General features: G+C 40.2%; 1 protein-coding gene across 1 annotated transcript in view; it reads left to right on the forward strand.

Moving 5' to 3' along the window:
* The window catches only part of LOC124116682 (mitochondrial coenzyme A transporter SLC25A42-like), a 46,951-nt gene that overhangs the window by 9,547 nt on the left and 13,680 nt on the right, over window positions 1-23,724 (forward strand). Inside the window, exons 2-5 of the mRNA XM_046478122.2 lie at window positions 15,860-16,013; window positions 20,181-20,289; window positions 22,025-22,211; window positions 22,524-22,640. Coding sequence (XP_046334078.1) covers window positions 15,876-16,013; window positions 20,181-20,289; window positions 22,025-22,211; window positions 22,524-22,640 — 551 coding nt within the window. The 5' untranslated portion in view covers window positions 15,860-15,875. The remainder of the gene's footprint in view (window positions 1-15,859; window positions 16,014-20,180; window positions 20,290-22,024; window positions 22,212-22,523; window positions 22,641-23,724) is intronic.

Genomic DNA, 23,724 nt, shown 5'->3' on the forward strand with positions numbered 1-23,724 from the left:
TGTCAAACTTACATCTAAGTTAATATTTCCATCTTGCGATCACGTATAATGCAAGTCAAATGACACCTCAGCTTTCGTCGCCTCGATTTCTCAGCTCAGATACGATGTTTAATGCCAAAATATATGCATAAAAACTTTCTGTCACAGCTCGTAACCTAGCATGATACATCCATGAAGTTCCATATTTTTAATATAGATCGCGATTTTCTGCCTAAAAAGGTTATGAATAACAAGATTTAACAGAAATCTTTCGTCAAAATCTGAAATTCGTCACACACGCAGACAGTATCATAGCTGTAATTTGATTGGCTGCCTTAGGTCACATGCTCAAATTTGACCAATCACAAACCTTGTAGCATATTTCGACAAGAAAGCATCATTAGAAACCAAATTTTATCCAATGAAATAGTATGTTACGATTGTGTAGATGAAAAAACAAGCTTTCTAGCGGTGTGTCATGTGACGGTCTTCAACGAACGTGTTATTCATTTGAAGCTTCGAAAACGGAGGTATTTATTCATGTTACTTGGTGCCTTTTGTGGGAAATAAATAACACCATTTACAACACCGGTATTTGCTTTCAATGTCTTATCACTTTGAATATATTCAGTTAAGATCCAAACACACATTGTCGAAGACCTATAGAAATCTGTTAATGGCAGATTGTTATACTATTTTATTTTAGTCGACAATGCTCATTGGATAAGCAAGGATATACCTATGTATAATAGTATGATGTAATAAGATGCATCATTGTTCGAGTCACAAATAACACAAACAACAAAAACCAAGTACAGTTTCCACTAATATACAATTTCAAGCCTAGTGCTATGACTTGTATACATATTATAATAGTTACATGTATTTGATAAATGATAATTTGAAATGTTTTTGGCTACCTAAAATTTTGGCTCGTCTTGTTGATTTGCTCCCTGGAAAAAAGTACTGGAGTAGTATAGGTAATGATGGTTCTGGCTCACTTCCACTGGAGCCAGATTCATATACCTATACCACCACTACAGAGGGAATTTTTTATGTGTAAATGATGATGTGATTCAACGATAGTCATAAGATTAAGTTAAATTGACTCCAGCTCACCACCCCCTGGAGTCTATGATACAAATTTTTTATAGGTAATGATGGTTCTGGCTCACTTCCACTGGAGCCAGATTTATTACCTATACTGCTACTACAGGGGGGATTTTTTATGCCAAAATGATTATGCGATTCAACGATAGTCATGAGTTGTATTAAACGAAACATCAATATTAATTAATAATGGATAAAATTTACTAAAGCCCACGAGGATATTCGAAAGGTGTAGGAGCAATAAAAAAATTAGCCACCGCGGCTAAGGTATCTAAAGATGTGACCAAGGATTGGTTAAAGAAACAAGCGATGTGGCAAATATATTTACCGGCACCGCGTTATATACCGAGGAAGAAGTTTGATATTTTTACAACGAATGAAGTTCATCAGGCTGACCTCTTGTTTCTTCCCCACGATAAGGTAAAACGCAAAATGTATAAATACGCTTTAACAGTAGTGGATGTGGCTAGTCGATACAAAGAGGCTGAGCCATTAACCTCGAAAGATTCAACAGAAGTAGCTAATGCACTGAGCCGCATATATAAACGCGGACCGCTAAAATGGTCTAAGCTATTTCAAGTAGATCCCGGTCGCGAGTTTATGGGATCGGTAACTAAACTGTTAACAAAGCACGATGTCGAAATCGTCCATGGTGAAAGAGAGGCCCACCGCAGTCAAGCTATCATCGAAAGATTTAACAGGACATTAGTGGAACGTTTGTTTGGCTATCAGTATGGGATCGAGCGATTGAGATCAACCGAATGGGTGACACGATTATCAGCCGTTGTATCAGAGCTGAATAATGAAGTAACGAGATTAATAGGGAAGAAACCATCCGATGCTATTAAAATTAAATCCGTGACTTCCGAATCTTCAGCACCGAGGAGAGGCAAAGAACGAAAACTTCCGGATAGAGTAAGGGTAAGATATTTATACCAGGCCGGTGAACTCGAAGGAGGCCTACGTCGTGCAACCGAACGATTTGGTCTCTTAAGACGTATAACATTAGTCGATTGGTTACGAAAGAAGGAGAGCCTATTCTTTATTATCTTCAAGATGGACCGGGTAGGGCATTTGTATGAGAAGAGTTGTTCATAGTTCCCGACGGTACGGTATTACCACCATAACCATAAGCATAGGTAGTTACACCATCATTATCAATCCATCTCTTTGTATCTAAGGGGGATAATGATGTCTTGTTCATTCTTAATCCATATATCCTATGATTGTAACTTCTTAAAGAGTTCATCTCGTGTTTGAACGTTCTACCGTTGAATAATGATTCTTTATACTGTTCGTGTTTGATATGCTTTTTTACAACATACTTCTTAACGCCCTTGGCTTTTCTTATCTCCCCATTATCAGACTTCTTTATAGAATACATCTTAGGTCTTAATCCTACATACTCCGCTATAGGGGTTCCAGCACATTCATCCTTCATCTTACCTAACACCTTTTTATTTACTACGCTGTGCAGTGGATTATCTTTTGGGTAATCGCTCGTGTCGTACATATCTATTTTTGTCTGCCATATCTTTATACACATCCTCGGTTTGTATTTCCATCAACAAAGAATCTGTGTCGGTATATAACACCTCGCATCTATCGCCGTATTGCTTCTTAAGTTCGTTGTAATAAAAGTCATACATTAAGTGTTTTGACAAGTCAAGAATACTCATACCGACGTACACCGGTCTGTTGAATTTTATATTACTCTTCTGCATATGCAACGCGGCTAAGTCGTTATCGAATATCTTGCTTCTGTTAAAAGCCGGACTGGCTATAAGTTTCCTGAGTCTTTCTTCCTCATTAGATCTGACTAATTAACATCAACACGCTTCCTTAGATTCTCCATAGTTTTACCAAATACTGAGTTATTCATGAGCTTATACAGATTCTTTTCGAAATCGCTGGTAGCTATCTTTTTTAAATCTGTGTTCAACCTTATATAGGGCTCCATCCAAGGGCTTTGATCGAACTTTAGAACTCTATGTATTTTCTTAAGTTTCATACCTAACGATAGATACAACTGGAGATTTCTGTAGTGAACTATATATTTTGTCTTATCCATCAAATTTGGTACGAGTTTTTCTACGTTAGCTAACCTACTATTACCCATCAAGGAGTGTTGATATTCCAACATCCAATCTTTATTAACCATTAATCTTTCAGGAGCTAGCGGATAACTGTTATGATCTTTATGTAACGAACTTGGATATTCCAAGTCAACTTCTAGTATGTACCCTTTATTCGCATCATTCACATTGATATTATGGATATCATTCACATTGATATCATTGACCCACTCAAAACCACCCGTGGGTAAAGGTTGACTCATAGCCCATCCGTACAAATTGTGCGTGTCGGGTTTACTCGGATCGTATCCTTCCACTAATTTATTATTAGCCTTAGAATACCTTTTCGCTGCCATCGATATACCACCTCTTAATCCTTTCTCAAAAAACAAGTGCATATCGTAATCTGTGAGTAGTTTTAGTTCTACGCTGGTCTTCTTCAACAATGCATCCCACGATAGTCCGGGACTGGAATAGTACCATGCCGGGTCCAAGCCGTATTGTTTTAAACATGTCTTTCTAAATATCTCGAATATATCGGCGAGTAACAGTACGTCGGTTTTTAAGTACAGATCGTGATAATTGCCTAAATTCTTACAACCTAATTTATCCCAGACCGTCAGAGCGTGTTCATAATCGGCATGGGTTATTCTAGATTCTGTTAAGTTACTATAGAATGATTCGAGGGGTGGTAATTCAGTTTCTTCGAATCTAGACCAATCATCCATATATTCGTAAGGATATACACCTTTTCTCAGCAACAAATGACGAGTTATCTTATCGGTATATTGATTTGTTATCGCAAAGTCATCGTGATTGTTCGCATTAGCTAAATTGTCCAGGGAAGACAACAGAAACTGTACGGAGTCTATGAATCTAAGCCCATTACTTTGCTTTATTCTAGATTTCCCATCCTTGTCCCTATAATGTATAGGTTTAGTCAACGAGAACGATATGTATTTTTCCATATTGTTAGGAATGCATGTTAAACCGCCGTCGGTCTTTGAGATAGCTTGCATAATGAGATGTGAATCGTATCCCCTAAGGTTATGAAACACAACGGGGATGGGTATTGTTTGAGAATTCATTTTTAGTTTCAAGTTACACTCGTTATGCGTGGCTCCCCGATAATTACCAGTGACGTGACAATGATCTCTTACGGAATCCCCATCCAGGGGTTTATTACAAACGTGACAACTCGTTTACATCTTATGGGCCCTCCAATCATCCCTCGTCATACGCATGGGTTTCTTACACGATAATTTTTCCCTGATTATTCTCTCTTCATTTTGTAGATATTCTAGGAACTTTCCCGCTGCATCGGGTCCTCTGTAAATCACGAGCGGGTTTGTTTTCCCATCATACCTTACAACAATATATCCAAACCCACAAGGAATATGTTCTTGAGTTTTGTACGTAAAACTACTATCTTGATTATTATGGTTGGTATTTTCTATGAGTTTGATAAGCGCTTCGAAGTCTGCGTAAATAACGTACTGTAATGGCATTGGATTACAATAATGTTCAAATTTTAATATATTTTTTCCCTCTTTAGGCATATCGATCCTGATAGCGGTCTGTCCAACACCTCTACAGTCTTCTTTATGCGCTTCTAATAGATCTTGTCTGCTGTACCCATGTAGGCATCTTTCACAGAAATATTTCTTTCTAGCATGTTTTGTTTGATCGTATAATAGCCTGTTTAAACTCTTTATCCACGTATAATGATATTTACCATCTTTTTCGATCAGAAATGAATTGATTCTGGGAATATGTTCCGGAGCGGAGCTTATCCTGTGTACAACAATTCCTTTAGAATGTCCGAAAACATTTATAGCTAAATTATTTTGCTTTTCCACCTGATCAATTTGTGATATTGGTGTAGGTTTGTCTTTACCATCGAAGTTGAGTCCATCGTTTTGGGGATAGCTAGAAGGTCTATCCGGATTTTTGTCTACGGGGAACAATGCAGATCTTATCATCATTCTTAAACAGTCATCGCATTTATTTTTTACGTTAATTATGGCTTTTTTCTTCTTATAATACGGGGGTAAATCTACATAAGATCCACCTTTGAAAGGCATATAATTCGCTATATCTAAATATAAACTATCGATTTTATCCACACCCCAACCAGAACCTCTATTAGTCCAGCGTTCTAAAGTTTCCTGTATCCTCTGAATTGAAGTATCTAATGATGCGTTTATAGTATCGGATTCGGTTATAACTTCTTGATTGCTTCGGAAATATGGTTCGGTATATTCGACGCTATCGTCTGTGTTACTTTTACTCAATGAGATTTTAATCGTCAGCTGGTATTTTATACTATGTAAATCATCTAACTCCTTGTTAATTTTACTCGATATGATGGGCTTAATATCGTTAACATCCATGTTGGAATTAATATCCATCTTCCAACCTCTTAGATATTTACCAACGCCGGCGGATATGGGTACAAATATTAATTCTTGTTGTTGTTGTTGAATATCATCATCATCATCATTAGGTTGAACATCATTATTATCTAGTAAAGCAATCAATTCAGCTCTTCTCATTCGAGAATAACCTCTCAGCCCACTGTTTCTCGCTCGAGCTTTGAGTTCTCTAACACTCTGGGGTTTGTTGTATTCCAAACCGAGTAAGGTAATCAATTCAGCTTTTCTCATACGAGAATATCCACGTAGGCCACTTTGCTTTGCCATAGCTTTTAACTCTCTGCCAAAAACCATTTTGGTTGAATGGTATATGCAACATGAGACAAATGTCTAATTGGTTGTTTTCATATATCTAAATACGTATTCTCCCCAACCTATTCCTCTCATTGATGTAATCTCTCTTCCTAGCATAAATAATCTGGTTTCTGACCCTATCAGCACCGTGTTTCTTGCATAAACAATAACGACCTTTGACCCCTATCCCGCATTCAGAAAGAACACGTATAGTTTATGTGTCCGCGCCTGATGTAATAATTGTGTATACCGCAGTAAATATCAACACAGCGTCGGTTACATAGAGTAGTCTTCCCCATGAGTGTAAATTTGCAATTATTCATGGTATATACATCCATCATATCATTTGTCTAAATGCAAATCACATCTACACTAGGGAATAGCTGAAAATCAATAGAGCAGATAACCCCATAATCACAAATGTGACCTCTCGGTCTTTCTGAGCCTCTGACGGTGTATAAAACTGACTCATTGTTGGTATCGGTATTGGGTCTAGTTTTTTCCCCAAAACGAGGTAGTATTCGTGCATGGCATATTCGACATCCTTAAACGTTTGAATTGAATGTCCTTCCTTAAGCAGTTTTTCATGAATAAAGTCTAATCTCTTCATTCTCTGCTGTGTATATTGTAACTGGGCTGCTTGGTATTGTTCTAAAGCTTCGTTATGTCGTTTACGCTCCTCTTCAACTTCTTTAGCGTTTGATTCTCTCATACTAGAAAATAAATAATTACTCCCCAAAAAAGCTAGAGCATTAACAACAGCTCCACCGACCATCATCGCAATTGTTGCCATAGTATATGAATATAAATATTCAAATGTTTAATTACTTCATTATGTCTTCCAGGATAAGTCCTTGTTTGATGAGCATACCCTTCGTTGCCATTGCTAATCCAATATCCAGAACCATCATACCTATATCAAATCCATTAAAATCTAGCTTGGGAGGTGCGGCTTTAGTAATCATTTTAGCCATACGAGCATAGCCAATGGCCAAGCCGGTGACCACCGCTGAATAATACGTCGCGTTTACCAACATTTTACCGTCTGTAACTGGAGTAGTCATGCTTCTTATAGCATTATATGCAGGCTAACCTCTAATTGAACTTGTTGTTGCGGCGGGGGTGACGTTTTCTCTTCTCTGTTCTTATAAAAGAACCATACAGCCGCTAACCAGCAACTCCTTCTAGTGCCCCGTAATAATGAACTGTTGCGAAAGAATGAGGATTTCAAACCACATTATGTCATATTAACTGCTAATGTTCAATTTGCTACATTTTGCTATATTTTGCTACATTTTGCTATAATTTTGCTACATTTTGCTAAGCAATTGCATAAGCAGCTGGTTGATCGGTTTTTAATACGAGTTTACAGTGCTTCGTTGCCGCTAACACTTTTCTCACTTTATCTCATTCAATCTTGGTATAAATAACATCATTTTCGCGTAAACATTCCTCGAATGAATCTCGATCTTTGCAATGAAAGAGGGCTACCCATTTGGTCTGCTTTCTGAGATCTTTCAGGTCAGAGTTGTATTTTTGAGTAAGTACCCAAACGCTATGCTGAGTATGCCGACCGGAGAATGCTAAATACGAAAGCATATCTTTCTTTTTGGTGAGTTTTTTACTCGCGCTGCAGTCGTCTATTACGAAAAGGGTTGATTCTCCTTTGTATTTTTCGTGACATACTCGGAGGCAGTCTTGTATTAGATTGCCCGGATCGAATCTGTGTACCCCGTCGTCATTCATTACCCAATCTCTCGATAGGTATGTTTTATTAACGCTTATAGTCGGGCACAGAATAATAATATGATCGAAAACGTCCCGATAATGACTTTCTAAAATATCTAGAATAAAAGCTATTTTTCTGCAGCCCGTTTGCCCGCATATGATAGCGCAGTGCGAATCTTTAGGTAAAAGATTATCAATAGATTGCTTGCACGAATCTCCCATTCTGTATATTAAGTTGCGCATCCATAATCACGTACAAATATATGTTTAATTTACCAGCCGATTCCTGGAGCTTCGTTATCTGTATGGTGGCACCCTCGCTGGCATTTTCTATTTTCCTCCCACTGCCGTGTAGTTGGTCATCGTCCGTTGTTCGCATGTCGAGCCATGGCGCGTACTTCGTGGTGAGGTATTCACCCATCGATACACTCCCGAGAGACAGATCTTTCACGACCGCGATAACTTCCGGGGATTGTTTTATAGAAGGAAGTTTTTTAATCTCATCCCACTGGTGATACGCTAGCATTCCTTGGCTATATAGTTGATTAGGAACGCCTTCGATAGTCAATTCTACTTTTGAAATCTTGGGATTGTAGAACTTCTCGGTATTTCTTTTAAACACATCGGAGGGGTCCTCGAACAACTTTAAAATACCCTTCAACGACCTCGTGGGGACGTTTAGATTGATATTCCACATCGTATCTTTTCTGTCCCTCATGATCTTTCCATGTCGCAGCACGCGATCGTACAAAATGGCTAAACTTCCTGAATAATGGTTACGAATTTGTCTGGCTAATTCGGGATCCATTATCATATCGTACTCCAAAGAGATATTGTCAATGGAATAGCTAGCATCTTCACCCCCGGTTCTGATTACTCTACCGTAGTCATTAAAAGTGAGTTCGTATTCTAACCTATCGCCTAGGGATGCTTGATAAAAGGGCATGTGGGAATCTAGTAATTCAAAGTCTAGGGGAACATAGAATCTGTTACCTAATGCGTCGGCAACGGCCTTATCTTTTTCGTTGGTATCAACACCATTTTCAGCACCTACGCGCAGTCTCAATGTGTTCTTATTACAAATACCTTGGTACTGTAAGTTTTCCCGCTCTTTATCCGTTCTCCAGAGATCCATGTAGCAATAGTATACATCGCTATCGTCGATACTCAAAACCTCATTACCGCTAATTTTAATGGCGATTTTCTTAACGATAGCACGACCTATGTTCTGAACGGGCTCCCTGTTAACGTCGGTAGAAGTCAAACTAATTGTAAATGCTAGTCGGACAGTTCCCGGAACTAACACATCGTGTGCGCCGAGATTAGGAAAGCGAACCAGAAGCGTTTGATTCTGATCGATGGTACTAGGGTTATTAGTTATAGTTACAGACTGACGAATTGCTTTGACCCCTAATGGATCTCGAAGTCTACGTTGTGGGTTTAACTTGCGTCCGTATTGCGAAGACATTGTTATATTGAAAACATGTACCCTATGTTTAATATAAAAATGACTGATTTTGATATTAATGACTTTGATCTAAGTACCTTTGATGATCAGAATCGAACCGAAGAGGGTACTGATGAAACCAGGTTTAGTAGTCTTAACGATGAACTTTTACAATCAAACGTCAATGATTATTACGATGCCTTAAAAGAAGATAAAAATTATGTTAACCCAATAGGCCGTGACTATTCAAAGTTTACGATAGATAGTAAAGGAATATTGCTACTGCGTGACTCTCCGGATATTGATCTTATGAATTCTCGTACTCGTAAGCCCCTAGCCTTGTCTACTATAGCCGGTAAACACGGCGCCGTGTTTGTTCGTGATAAATTAGGTTTTGTAGACTACTCGCGGCTTTCCGCGAAGACTACTAAGGTTATTCGAACCGTGCGTACTGAACTTGGTAATACAGATGATTTGGAAGCAGCATCGATGGTGGCCACGAACGGACTCGGAGAAATCTTAGATACCTATTACGATAATTCCACGTTACAGGTATCGGAGTCCAGTATTAGGGAATTACGAGGTCTTGACAAGGCAATGCGAACAATGCGGGGAGAACTCATCAATAATACAGCCAAGATATCCGAAATCGACAAGCATATAGCTCAAGAGAAAACAAAACGGGCGATGAGTTCAGTAGACGCCGCGTAGCGGAAAGATTGCGTAACTTAGAAGATGAAAGATCGGCCCGTCTTGAAGCAGCTTCCAGTAATAGAAAGGCACTTCGTTCGCAAATCAGTCGTATTCGAGAAACTATCGATCAAGTCCTCAACGATGATACACTGGATAAAATTAAAACATTGTTCAGAGAACAGGGAATAACCATTGCCAGTATTTTCACCGCGTTTGGATTTATTATATCGACTTTGACTCTCTCGTTAACAGGCGGCAGTACAGGTAGTGGTACACCGTCTAACGATAAAAATGGTATAAAAGAGTGGATAAAAAAGCATTTAAAAGCATTAGGTTCAGCACTGGGAAAGCTCGCTGAGAAAGCCGCGGCCGCACTTCCCGGTATAATAGGGAGTGTTGTTTCCTGGCTATTGAACTTATTAGCTAAGACCACCACTTGGCTTAGTCAAAACTTGTGGGGGCTGATCGTAGCAATTGCAGGGCTGTTGTACGTATTCACTAAGAACTATTTAACCACCAAATCATGAGTAAACCAACCGTGACTTCACCCACTACAAGCGCTGTTTTTTCATCGATATATTGCTGATTTTTAGCCTCAATATGTGGTGGCACTTGTGGTTGAGCATTAGTAGATGTTTGTGCATTAAAAGATGTTTTAGTAGATAACTGCGGCTTGACTATTCCCTTTTCGCTCGTGATCGTTTGCGTTATTAATTCGACGTTAATATCTGAATTTATACCTGGTTTTTGTTGATCGGTAGCGATAACAATTTTATTATTATAGCCTATCACTTGACAGATCTTAAGTTCCATATTACTCGGAGACATGTATAGTCCCGGCGCATAAACGTAGTCCACTTTGGATTGAGCGTACTGTAATGCATCTTGAAAACGCTTTATGGACGATGGTATGTCAACTGGTGAATTAATGGCGCCCTCCACGTTTGAGACAAACTGTTTTTGCGCATCGAACGCCGTCCCAGTACTGGACGTTCGTGTTTGCGATTGCGCACCGAGAATTGCCCATACATAAGTTCTTATCGATTCATTAACTCTTTCAAATCCTGGGTTAGTAAAATTATTTTCCGTTTTATCATTAAGAAATTCATTCCAAGCGTCTGTTGTATCGTTTGGATGCACAAACTTTGTTTGTATAAGGAATGCCACTCTCAAAGTTCATATGATCTGCTCTAAACTGTTTACTCGAGAGAGCAAAGCCTGAAGGGATCACACCCTCTTTAATTAAATAATCGCTTTTATCTTTAATAGTTCTTTGTCCATTGTACGGAATACCTAGACCATGGCTAGGTCCTTTAATGCGCCAATCTTTACTAGTAGAAACATTAAATTCATTACAAATACGTTCGAAGGCCCTCTTATTATAATGATTATTTGCGTGATTCCATGCTGGATCCAGCGGTAATGGAGCACTAATTTCTTTAAGTATACGTCTAATCTGATAGTAAACGTGAAATAATATAACAGACTTATATAGTTTAAATCCTGGGGCATTAACAGATACACCACATCCCGTTGTGGCACACCATATGGCAAAGTTTAACTGATTCTGCCAAAATTGCATCGGACGGTTAAACCAGTCGTCCACCATTGTATCGTATTGTGACAGTATTTCTCTTTCTAAGATATTCTTGCCGTATAATATACATTTGATAAGGTTGATGTATAGTCTCAAAACATTTAAGCAAGACCAATTAAAGACTATTATATGATCGTAATATACACTATGAGTTTATATCCAGCGCTCGATGAAGCATTTGAAAAGATGGATACTGTTGATGGATTTCGATTACATCAAATAAGCGACATAAAACATCGAATAGAGAAGGATAGGGAGTTGAGACTTGGATTGTATAAAAAGTATCGCAGAGCCGTGAATGCTCTGGACGGAGTTGACACCGCGCTTGTAGTATCTGGCATGGGACTCGGTGTAGCGGGTATCGGTTAACTATCAACTATAATCGCCGCGCCTATCGTGCTCGGTATGGAAATAACCGCTGGAGTCTCGGGACTGGCAGGAATAGCTATAAAATTCATTTCTCGTAGGTTGCAAAAGAAAGCATTAAAACACGATAGTATTCGGATACTCGCCGAAGCAAAGTTGAACAGCATTGAGGATCATATTTCGACAGCAATGGCTGATTGTAAGATATCCGAGGATGAGTTTCGTTTAGTGCTGTCGGAACTCTCCAAATACAATAAAATGAAGCAGGAGATTCGATCAAAATCTCATAAGACCAATGGTATTAGCGAAGACGAGAAAAAAAAGTTCATAGAACAGGGGAGGCAACAAGCGCGTCAATTTTCCGTGCCAAAACCAAAGAACTGGTTGGAGATTAAAAATAGATTGTTTACTATCGTGTGATTACATTGAGACAAATGCTTACATAAATATATATAATAGTGGAGATCGAAAAAGCTATTAAATGGAGAGAATTACCACAAGGTTTTTATTATATCAGTAATGTCAAACCAACCAAATACGGTTATCAATTGTTTCTTATCAATTTACAAGAAGAGTGTAGTTATATAGTCTGGTCTTCTAGTAAAATGAACGAAGAACTTAATAAAAATGTTGAATATCGCTTTATAGATAAAAATAATGAAGAATATTTTTATTACCATTTAGGCTCATCTAAAGCAATGATTTGCCCCAGGTATTGGCGAGCTAGAGCCAATTTATCTTAAACTCATGACTATCGTTAAATCGCATAATCATTTTGGCATAAAAAATCCCCCCTGTAGTAGCAGTATAGGTAATAAATCTGGCTCCAGTGGAAGTGAGCCAGAACCCCCATTACCTATAAAACATTTGTATCATAGACTCCAGGTGGTGGTGAGCTGGAGTCAATTTAACTTAATCTAATGACTATCGTTGAATCACATCATCATTTACGCATAAAAAATTCCCTATGTAGTGGTGGTATAGGTATATGAATCTGGCTCCAGTGGAAGTGAGCCAGAACCATCATTACCTATACTACTACTGGTGGCCATATGGCTACTAGTTAAAAAATAAAACTTTGAGGCCTGCTAGGTGGGAGCAGGAGGTCATGAAGACCTAGGTGGGAGCTGTGTGGTTGTCATGGAGACCTAGGTGGGAGCAGGGTGATGATGAAGACCTAGGTGGGAGCTGTGTGGTTGTCAAGGAGACTTAGGTGGGAGCAGGGTGGTCATGAAGACCTAGGTAGGAGCTGTGTGGTTGTCATAGAGTAGGTGGGAGCAGGGTGGTCATGAAGACTGAGTTGGGGCAGGGTGGTTTTCATGAAAGTCTTTATGCTGGCATAAATTCTTTATTTCTTGTCAGTACCTGTATAGCTGTTGATCCAGCCAATGATTAACCTGCTAAATGCTTCATGGTATCAAAGTGGGATAAGTTTCTTCAGGGTCAGTCCATGGAGCTTCATTCGTAACCTGTAATATGCAGATGTGTGACATAGAAAACATTTCCAGTGGAACATGCTTAAGTGCATGTAATGTTTATGCTATGCAATTATTCTGAGTGCCGCTTGCAGCGTTAGAAATTCGCACTAGTCCTGTAGTCCTTACCAAACTGCCTAATAGTTAAGGTATCATAAGGACTAGTAGAAATTGGCCCTTTTTAAGGGTTTTGCTATATGTTATCAATATAAGGACTAGTGGACTGAAAACTGTTAGTTTCTAACCCTGGTTTGTAGGATTTGATATGTATGGCCTCCCAATTAAAATGGAAGTGGAAATTGCTCCATGTGGAATGAACATTGTGATCAGAAAGTATCAATAAATAATATGAATAAAGCCAATTGTCAGTTATCATCAGGAATACAGTCTTGGAGTTAGCTTGTGTATTGCCAGCCTGACCATGCTGATTAACACTGTTATTTTAGTTACAGGTTCAGTGTTAAAACCTGCTATCCAAAGACACTTCAACATTGAATGGCAGCTTAAAATAGTAACAGTCAATTCAGATATAATTTGAGATAGTTTTATTGACAAATTAAGGGTTGGACTTTAATAAATATTTCCTTGGGTTTTGAGGGAGCAGAATGTATAGAATGTTTTCATTAGGTGTGGCTAGTACACTCGTGTTGATATGGGTAGATAACATTAAGTGACTAGGCCTTATAGAAGTCCTCTTGTCCTAAATTGTACTGACAAGCACAATGTGTTTTGCACATCTTAAGCCTGTCATCCAATGGTGAAATGGCTCATGGTATACTCTTACATAATGACAAGAAATTAGAAAGGCATGTATGTGATTGGTGAGTAGACAGTTCCTTAGTTGCAGTAAAGAGGGAATTTGAACATGTTGATATGGAAGATTATTTCAGGTCTTTTCTAAAATTATGTTCAATTAGTTTGGCACATGTAGACGTAATTAAAAACACTTTATGTGTGTAATGGTAGGGAAATATATGCAGCTCACATCATTTGTACACCCATCTGTTGCTATGTATGTACGGCATGAACTGCGCCAAGCTACATATGTATACCACTACTTACTATTTTAGAATTGTTAACACAAACACACATAAGCATGGTTTTTACTAGTGCACCTTAACAGCGGCCTCAACATAAATGTGGAGCCACTGGGCCTTATGATGAATTGAAACCACTGGGCCTTATGATGAAGGTGAAACCACTGGGCTTCATGATGAAGGTGAAACCACTGGGCTTCATGATGAAGATGAAACCACTGGGCCTTATGATGAAGGTGAAACCACTGGGCTTCATGATGAAGGTGAAACCACTCAAGATAAAGATGAAACCGCTAGGCCTCATGATGAAGGTGAAACCACTGGGCTTCATGATGCTGGTGAAACCACTGGGCCTCATGATGAAGGTGAAACCAATGGGCCTCATGATGAAGGTGAAACCACTGGGCTTCATGATGAAGGTGAAACCACTAAGCCTCATGATGAAGGTGAAACCACTGGGCCTCATGATGCAGGTGAAACCACTATGCCTCATGATGAAGGTAAAACCACTGGGCCTCATGATGCAGGTGAAACCACTGGGCCTCATGATGAAGGTGAAACCACTGGGCTTCATGATGAAGGTGAAATCACTGGGCTTCATGATGAAGGTGTAACCACTGGGTTTCATGATGAAGGTGAAACCCTTGGGCCTCATGATGTAGGTGAAACCACTCATGATGAAGGTGAAACCACTAGGCCTCATGATGAAGGTGAAACCACTGGGCTTCATGATGCAGGTGAAACCACTGGGCCTCATGATGAAGGTGAAACCAATGGGCCTCATGATGAAGGTAAAACCACTGGGCCTCATGATGAAGGTGAAACCACTGGGCTTCATGATGCAGGTGAAACCACTGGGGCTTATGATAAAGGTGAAACCACTGGGCCTCATGATGAAGGTGAAACCCTGGGCTTCATGATGAAGGTGAAACCACTCATGGTGAAGGTGAAACCACTGGGCTTCATGATGAAGGTGAAACCACTGGGCTTCATGATGCAGGTGAAACCACCGGGCCTCATGATGAGGGTGAAACAAAGGGGCCTCATGATGAAGGTGAAACCAATGGGCTTCATGATGAAGGTGAAACCACTGGGCCTCGTGATTAAGGTGAAACCACTGGGCTTCATGATGCAGGTGAAACCACTGGGCCTCATGATGAAGGTGAAACAAAGGGGCCTCATGATGAAGGTGAAACCAATGGGCTTCATGATGAAGGTGAAACCACTGGGCCTCGTGATTAAGGTTAAACCAATGGGCTTCATGATGAAGGTAAAACCACTGGGCCTCATGATGAAGGTGAAACCACTGGGCTTCATGATGAAGGTGAAACCAATGGGCTTCATGATGAAGGTGAAACCACTGGGCCTCATGATGAAGGTGAAACCACTGGGCTTCATGATGCAGGTGAAACCACTGGGCCTCATTATGAAGGTGTAACCAAAGGTGATTGTTTTCTTTTCATTGAAACATGTTGTTTTGTTTCATGACAAGTTATTTAACCAACTCTAGCCCAAACATCAGTCCATCAGGTTATCACAAGATGTTGAAAATATGGTAGCCAGGTACGACAATGGTGCCCCTATGTTTGCCTTTGTAGTGTATGAGTGTCTGTGTTTTTGCAGCCAGTATGCTGGGAGTATGGTGACAGAAGTGAAGGAGTTGTCTGGTAGCTCCGGTACGGTGGTGCACATTCCCTCTATGGCTGTCAGAGGCAGCTCCAACAACAGGAATGATGTGGAACACTTTCACCATGAAGAACACAGAATCAATGCCAAGGTAAATAATCGTTGCTTGCTCTGTATTTGTAACTCAACGTGTTTGTCCGGGGTAGCAGGGTTGCTGCCATTTACGCAGGCTGGGAGTTGTTTTCATGTTCATGTGGGTGGTAGCAGGTGGTTGTCATGGTGTTCCATAAACATCCATTGGTAGCAGTAAAGTTTGGGAAAAGGGGAGGTAGCAGGATGGTCATGAAGACCTGGGTGGTAGGTGGCTGTTTGTCCTGAAGACCTGGGTGGTTGGAGACTGGTTGTCATGAAGACCTGGATGGTAGTTGGCAGGTTGTCATAAAGACCTGAGTGGGAGCAGGGGATTCATGAAGACCTGGGTGGGAGCAGGTTGGTCCTGAAGACCTGGGTGGGAGCAGGGTGGTCCTGAAGACCTGGGTGGTAGGAGGCTGGATGTCATGAAGACCTGGGTGGGAGCAGGGTGGTCATGACAACCTGGGTGGGAGCAGGGTGGTCCTGAAGACCTGGGTGGGAGCAGGGTGGTCCTGAAGACCTGGGTGGTAGGAGGCTGGATGTCATGAAGACCTGGGTGGGAGCAGGGTGGTCATGACAACCTGGGTGGGAGCAGGGTGGTCATGAAGACCTGGGTGGTAGGAGGCTGGTTGTCATGATGACAAAGGTGGGAGCTGTGTGGTTTGGGTGAACATTGTTTGGTAGCATTATAGTTTGGCAACACAATCTCTTCAAGAGATATTTGTTAATTTCACACCACTTGCCACAACATTCTACAGACAGGGTAGGGGACATTAGCATTTGGATGCTATTAATGAGATGCCACTGTTACGTGTTCTGACCAAAATTTGTTGCCACACCTACTTATATTATCCTATGGAGCACAATTTGGCATTTAGTGACCTACAAGTTCTTCCAAGACTATTTGAAACTGCCTGCCAACCCTCATGCCCATGACCCTCAAGAGTTGTGCATATCATCTTCCAAGGTGACTGGAATATCATCTTCCAAGGTGACTGGAATATCATCTTCCAAGGTGACTGGAATATCATCTAAGGTGCCGTGGTTCCCAGAGTTGTATCCCTAGGCATGCCAGCAACCTAGATACCTGGGTTTGAATCCCGATTGGCTCTGTTTGGGTTTGTCAGCACTATACCCATGCTCTTGGGTTTCACCAAGTGGTACTGAGACCTGCATCATTTGGAGCTTTCCTCTCACATTCAGCTAACACATATGCAGCTTGACCAGTATGTTCCAATATCATGGACAATGGGGCAAAGAATCCCTCCCACTATTACTTAAAATCTTCAGGAATTTGACTGTTTTCTGAAATGCAGATATGTGAATTCACTTTACCATGCCCAAACATGATATAGAGAATTTATAAAAAGCCGACGAAAATGACTGCAGATGCATTATTAAGCTTCATGAAAGAAATGCTTGTTAGTTGAATGTCACAGCTTGAGTTTCATTGGTAGTTGATATTTTACAAGTGATTTAAGGGCAGTTAAAGGCACAGCTTTGTATGTAGTGTAGCGTAGTGTGTAGTGTAGTCTAGTGTAGTGTGTAATGTCATGTAGTGTAGTGTAGTGTAGTGTATGTAATGTCGCATTTTGTTTGTTGTTTAACGCCGCACTTAGCAATATTCCAGCTATCTGACAGCGGTCTGAAAGAAATCGAGTCTGAACCAGACAATCCAGTGATTGACATCATGAGCATTGATCCATGCAATTTGGATCGATGACAAGCATCAACCAAGTCAGCGAACCTGACCACCCGATCCCATTAGTCGCCTTTACGACAAGCATAGTCGCCTTTTATGGCGAGCATGGGTTGCCGAAGATCTGTTCTACCCCGGATCTTCACTGGTCTGTAGTGTAGTGTAGTGTCATGCTGTGTCATATTGTGTTATGTATGTCGTGTTGTGTAATGTGTGTAGTGTAGTGTCATGCTGTGTCATATTGTGTTATGTATGTCGTGTTGTGTAATGTGTGTAGTGTAGTGTCATGCTGTGTCATATTGTGTTATGTATGTCGTGTTGTGTAATGTGTGTTGTGTTGTGTCGTAGCGTGTCATATTGTGTTATGTATGTCGTGTTGTGTAATGTGTGTTGTGTTGTGTCGTAGCATGTCATATTGTGTTATGTATGTCGTGTTGTGTAATGTGTGTAGTGTAGTGTCATGCTGTGTCATATTGTGTTATGTATGTCGTGTTGTGTAATGTGTGTTGTGTTGTGTCGTGGCATGTCATATTGTGTTATGTATGTCGTGTTGTGTAATGTGTGTTGTGTAATGTGTGTAGTGTAGTGTCATGCTGTGTCATATTGTGTTATGTAAGTCGTGGTGTGTAATGTGTGTTGTGTTGTGTCGTAGCATGTCATATTGTGTTATGTATGTCGTGTTGTGTAATGTGTGTAGTGTAGTGTCATGCTGTGTCATATTGTGTTATGTATGTCGTGTTGTGTAATGTGTGTTGTGTTGTGTCGTGGCATGTCATATTGTGTTATGTATGTCATGTTGTGTAATGTGTGTTGTGTAATGTGTGTAGTGTAGTGTCATGCTGTGTCATATTGTGTTATGTAAGTCGTGTTGTGTAATGTGTGTTGTGTTGTGTCGTAGCATGTCATATTGTGTTATGTATGTCGTGTTGTGTAATGTGTGTAGTGTAGTGTCATGCTGTGTCATATTGTGTTATGTATGTCGTGTTGTGTAATGTGTGTAGTGTAGTGTCATGCCGTGTCATATTGTGTTATGTATGTTGTGTTGTGTAATGTGTGTTGTGTTGTGTCGTAGCGTGTCATATTGTGTTATGTATGTCGTGTTGTGTAATGGGTGTAGTGTAATGTGTGTAGTGTAATGTGTGTTGTGTTGTGTCGTAGCATGTCATATTGTGTTATGTATGTCGTGTTGTGTAATGTGTGTAGTGTAGTGTCATGCTGTGTCATATTGTGTTATGTAAGTCGTGTTGTGTAATGTGTGTTGTGTTGTGTCGTAGCATGTCATATTGTGTTATGTATGTCGTGTTGTGTAATGTGTGTAGTGTAGTGTCATGCTGTGTCATATTGTGTTATGTATGTCGTGTTGTGTAATGTGTGTAGTGTAGTGTCATGCCGTGTCATATTGTGTTATGTATGTTGTGTTGTGTAATGTGTGTTGTGTTGTGTCGTAGCGTGTCATATTGTGTTATGTATGTCGTGTTGTGTAATGGGTGTAGTGTAATGTGTGTAGTGTAATGTGTGTTGTGTTGTGTCGTAGCATGTCATATTGTGTTATGTATGTCGTGTTGTGTAATGTGTGTAGTGTAGTGTCATGCCGTGTCATATTGTGTTATGTATGTCGTGTTGTGTAATGTGTGTTGTGTTGTGTCGTAGCGTGTCATATTGTGTTATGTATGTTGTGTTGTGTAATGTGTGTAGTGTAGTGTCATGCTGTGTCATATTGTGTTATGTATAACGTGTTGTGTAATGTGTGTAGTGTAGTGTCATGCCGTGTCATATTGTGTTATGTATGTCGTGTTGTGTAATGTGTGTAGCGTAGTGTCATGCCGTGTCATATTGTGTTATGTATGTCGTGCTGTGTAATGTGTGTTGTGTTGTGTCGTAGCGTGTCATATTGTGTTGTGTATGTTGTGTTGTGTAATGTGTGTAGTGTAGTGTCATGCTGTGTCATATTGTGTTATGTATAACGTGCTGTGTAATGTGTGTAGTGTAGTGTCATGCCGTGTCATATTGTGTTATGTATGTCGTGTTGTGTAATGTGTGTAGCGTAGTGTCATGCCGTGTCATATTGTGTTATGTATGTTGTGTTGTGTAATGTGTGTTGTGTTGTGTCGTAGCGTGTCATATTGTGTTATGTATGTCGTGTTGTGTAATGTGTGTTGTGTAATGTGTGTAGTGTAGTGTCATGCTGTCTCATATTGTGTTATGTATGTCGTGTTGTGTAATGTGTGTTGTGTTGTGTCGTAGCGTGTCATATTGTGTAATGTAATGTAGTTTTATGTTGCGTTGCGTTGCATTGCATTGCGTTGCGTTATGTAACGTAACGTAACGTAACGTAAACCTAACGTAATGTTATGTATTGTAATGTATGTAATATATATAGCTCCCAAACAAATGCTTTTGACATACAGGTCATACAGCAATATATGTGTCTTTGGTCAGAGCTATTGGGATTAATTAGCATTTGATAAATACCCATGTCTGTTGCAGGTGCCGCAGCACAACAAGTTCATCACTTCACTCATTGCTGGAGCCCTGGCTGGAGCTGTGGCCAAGACCACCATAGCTCCACTGGATAGAACAAAAATAAATTTTCAGAGTAACTGTCCTTCATTCTAGTTTTATCCTACTTGATCCCATCATCGTCGGGGACTTCTGCCATAGCTAGTTGTCCATTGTTGGTCATTTGTTTGTTGTTTAAAATGGTAATTCAGTGGCTTGAAACTACTCAGTGCTGCCGTGCCCTTGGCACACATAAAAGAAATATAATATCTACTTTAAGTTTATGTGCTAGTTTCCCAGCTTCCCCATTAGTTGCATGTTCCAGTAGGGCTAATCAACATCCTGTTGTAATTCACTTCCTGTGATTCACGTAGACTCTATCTTGTAGACATTTGATGAGATGTTCAAGATTGCACAAAATACATTTGAATGTACTTCTTTCCATATTTTGACAGAATATCACGAATATTAAGTAGGTATTGCATTTCAAAGGCAGTGGTTATTCACATTGACTGTTGTGAAATGCCAAACAATCACTATTTGGCAATATGGAAGAATCTGAAAAGAAAAATTCCACTATAGCAGAAAAGTTACTGCAAGAAAAACAGTCTATACCGCTGCCACCGCCGCCTCCGCCGAGTGCTAGTGCAAACTTTGAAATTGAAACAAATCCCTGAGAAGCAAATATTGATTGTAGACACGACTGACATGTGTGATAGTACAGATGTAATCAGCCTGAGGTATTCACAGTAACTGGACGCTTACAAACTACAAGTTGTGGTAAATATGTGGCGGGGCTGAAAATTGAATATAATGCAAAATTTGCAAAGAGTATGTAGAGTCTATGGTCAACCAGTTGGAAAAAATGGGAAAATAATGTTTTTCTTCAATGGTACAAGGGATTTCAGAACCATTAACTTTAAAACACATTTACAATCCAGTGAATATTTAAAGGTGTTCAATATGCACTTTTAACAAGCAAGTGAATCACAGTTGGAAAAAGGTGTAACTGACTTAATATGTCATTAAATATTTTGATCTAATGGATTAGCAGCCTTTTGTTTTAATTATTGGGAAATATAAACATGGCACAACTAAATCTAAAATGGCACACCTGAAAAACAGGTCCAGTATCCTTGGGCACACCTGAATAACAGGTCCAGTACCCTTGGGCAAACCTGAAAAACAGGTCCAGTACCCTTGGGCACATCTGAAAAACAGGTCCAGTACCCTTGGGCACACCTGAATAACAGGTCCAGTACCCTTGGGCAAATCTAAATAACAGGTCCAGTACCCTTGGGCACACCTGAATAACAGGTCCAGTACCTATGGGCACGCCTGAATAACAGGTCCAGTACCCTTGGGCACGCCTAAATAATAGGTCCAGTACCCTTGGGCACATCTGAAAAACAGGTCCAGTACCCGTGGGCACACCTGAATAACAGGTCCAGTACCCTTGGGCACACCTGAAAAACAGGTCCAGTACCCTTGGGCACATCTGAATAACAGGTCCAGTACCCTTGGGCACACCTGAATAACAGGTCCAGTACCCTTGGGCACATCTGAAAAACAGGTCCAGTACCCTTGGGCACACCTGAATAACAGGTCCAGTACCCTTGGGCACACCTGAATAACAGGTCCAGTACCCTTGGGCACGCCTGAATAACAGGTCCAGTACCCTTGGGCACGCCTGAATAACAGGTCCAGTACCCTTAGGCACATCTGAAAAACAGGTCCAGTACCCTTGGGCACACCTGAAAAACAGGTCCAGTACCCTTGGGCACATCTGAAAAACAGGTCATACTACAAATAATGAAACTTTGTACTTGCAGTCAGCAACACCCGATTCTCGTTTCGTCAAGCTATCCGTTTTCTGCACCTGACATTCAAGGATGAGGGCTTCCTGCGCTTGTGGCGTGGCAACTCGGCAACCATGGCCAGAATTGTGCCATACGCTGCTATCCAGTACGCTGCTCATGAGCAGTACAAGTGGCTCCTCCTCAAGGACAAGAGGAAAAAGTGAGAAGGATTTTTTGTGTACTACATAACTACAAATTGTATTTTGATACATTGCAATCAGAAAGCTAGAATAACAAAATTATGTCAATAACATTACTGAGCTACACTCAACTTTTTCACACACACACAGACTAACCCTTTCACAACCTTTGCCCACACCAGAGCCGGTTGCTTTTGAACATATATTCCTGGTAAACCAAGATTCTACCTCCATGATGATTAGAATTATCAGATGGTTTGATGTTTGTGTGTGAAAAGATGCTACCTGAATCACAGTGAACATCTGACAATATGTATCCAATGTTGTTGCAGACATCTGCCCCCTGGGAGAAGGTTCCTGGCAGGTGCTCTGGCTGGGACCACCTCTGTGGCCTGCACCTACCCCCTTGACATGGTGCGGGCTAGAATGGCAGTCACAGCTAAGGAAAAGTAAGTGACTAATTCAGAGTTCTGGTGTTGAAGTACATGTACTTGAAACCTGGGACAGCATGTGGATGTGATTGGTTCATTAATGTCTAGTCTGGCGCAGGAAATGTTCAAAATAGGGTTTGAAAATTGGAGGAACTGTATCATATCAATGTTTAATCATTTCTGTTTTCCATTTTTTTTATTCTATTGAACAAATCTGAAATGGTGTTTGTATTGAAGACTGCTACATTTATAAGGAACACACTTATGACGGACTGACGGATATAACACATATGATGCTATACATACATCAACTACAGACTGTAATCACCACACAATGGCGGTGATTAACACACAACTAGAGTTCACATATGATGCTATACATACATCAACTACAGACTGTAATCACCACCCATATGTGGTGCTTAATGCAACTTTGTGTGAAAGCTTGGGTACAAGACAACTTGTGTATTAATGATTGGAATATTGGGTTTTCATTGCGTCAAGTTTTGGGTGTCCTCCATAAGGTCAAGGTCACATGAGGTCAAATTATGAAACATGATTAAAATGTCATGAAATTTCAAATAAAAAATCAAAGGTTTTTGTTAAGATGAATTCAAAGTAACTAACTCAACACCTATCATATGTCATGAATGTGTTCAATGTCAAAGTTGCTTTAAGGTCATTTAATCATGAAGTTTCATTCAGGAAATATTCTCAATGTAGTATGGAGGCTCCTTGCATGTGACTGGTAATGTCGTACACAATTTCTTGAGCGTTCATGATTGGAATTCACTGAAATTTTATACACATGATCTCTTGGCAGTTCATAACTGAGAGGGGCGGTCGGGTAGCCTAGTGGTTAAAGCGTTTGCTCATCACGCCAAAGGCCCGGGTTCGATTCCCGACATGGGTACAATGTGTGAAGCCCATTTCTGGTGTCCCCCACTGTGATATTGCTGGAATATTGCTAAAAGCGGCGTAAAACCATACTCGTTCACTCACTCATAACTGAGATGTAAGGTCAAGTCATAAACCTAAAGTGTTTGTAATTATGTTAATAAGGTTCCTTGTGGCTGAGGACGTTCTATTTCAAAGTTGTGCT

Source organism: Haliotis rufescens, unplaced genomic scaffold, assembly GCF_023055435.1.
Source record: "Haliotis rufescens isolate VD_foot unplaced genomic scaffold, xgHalRufe1.0.p SCAF_14, whole genome shotgun sequence".
Classification (NCBI taxonomy): domain Eukaryota; kingdom Metazoa; phylum Mollusca; class Gastropoda; order Lepetellida; family Haliotidae; genus Haliotis; species Haliotis rufescens.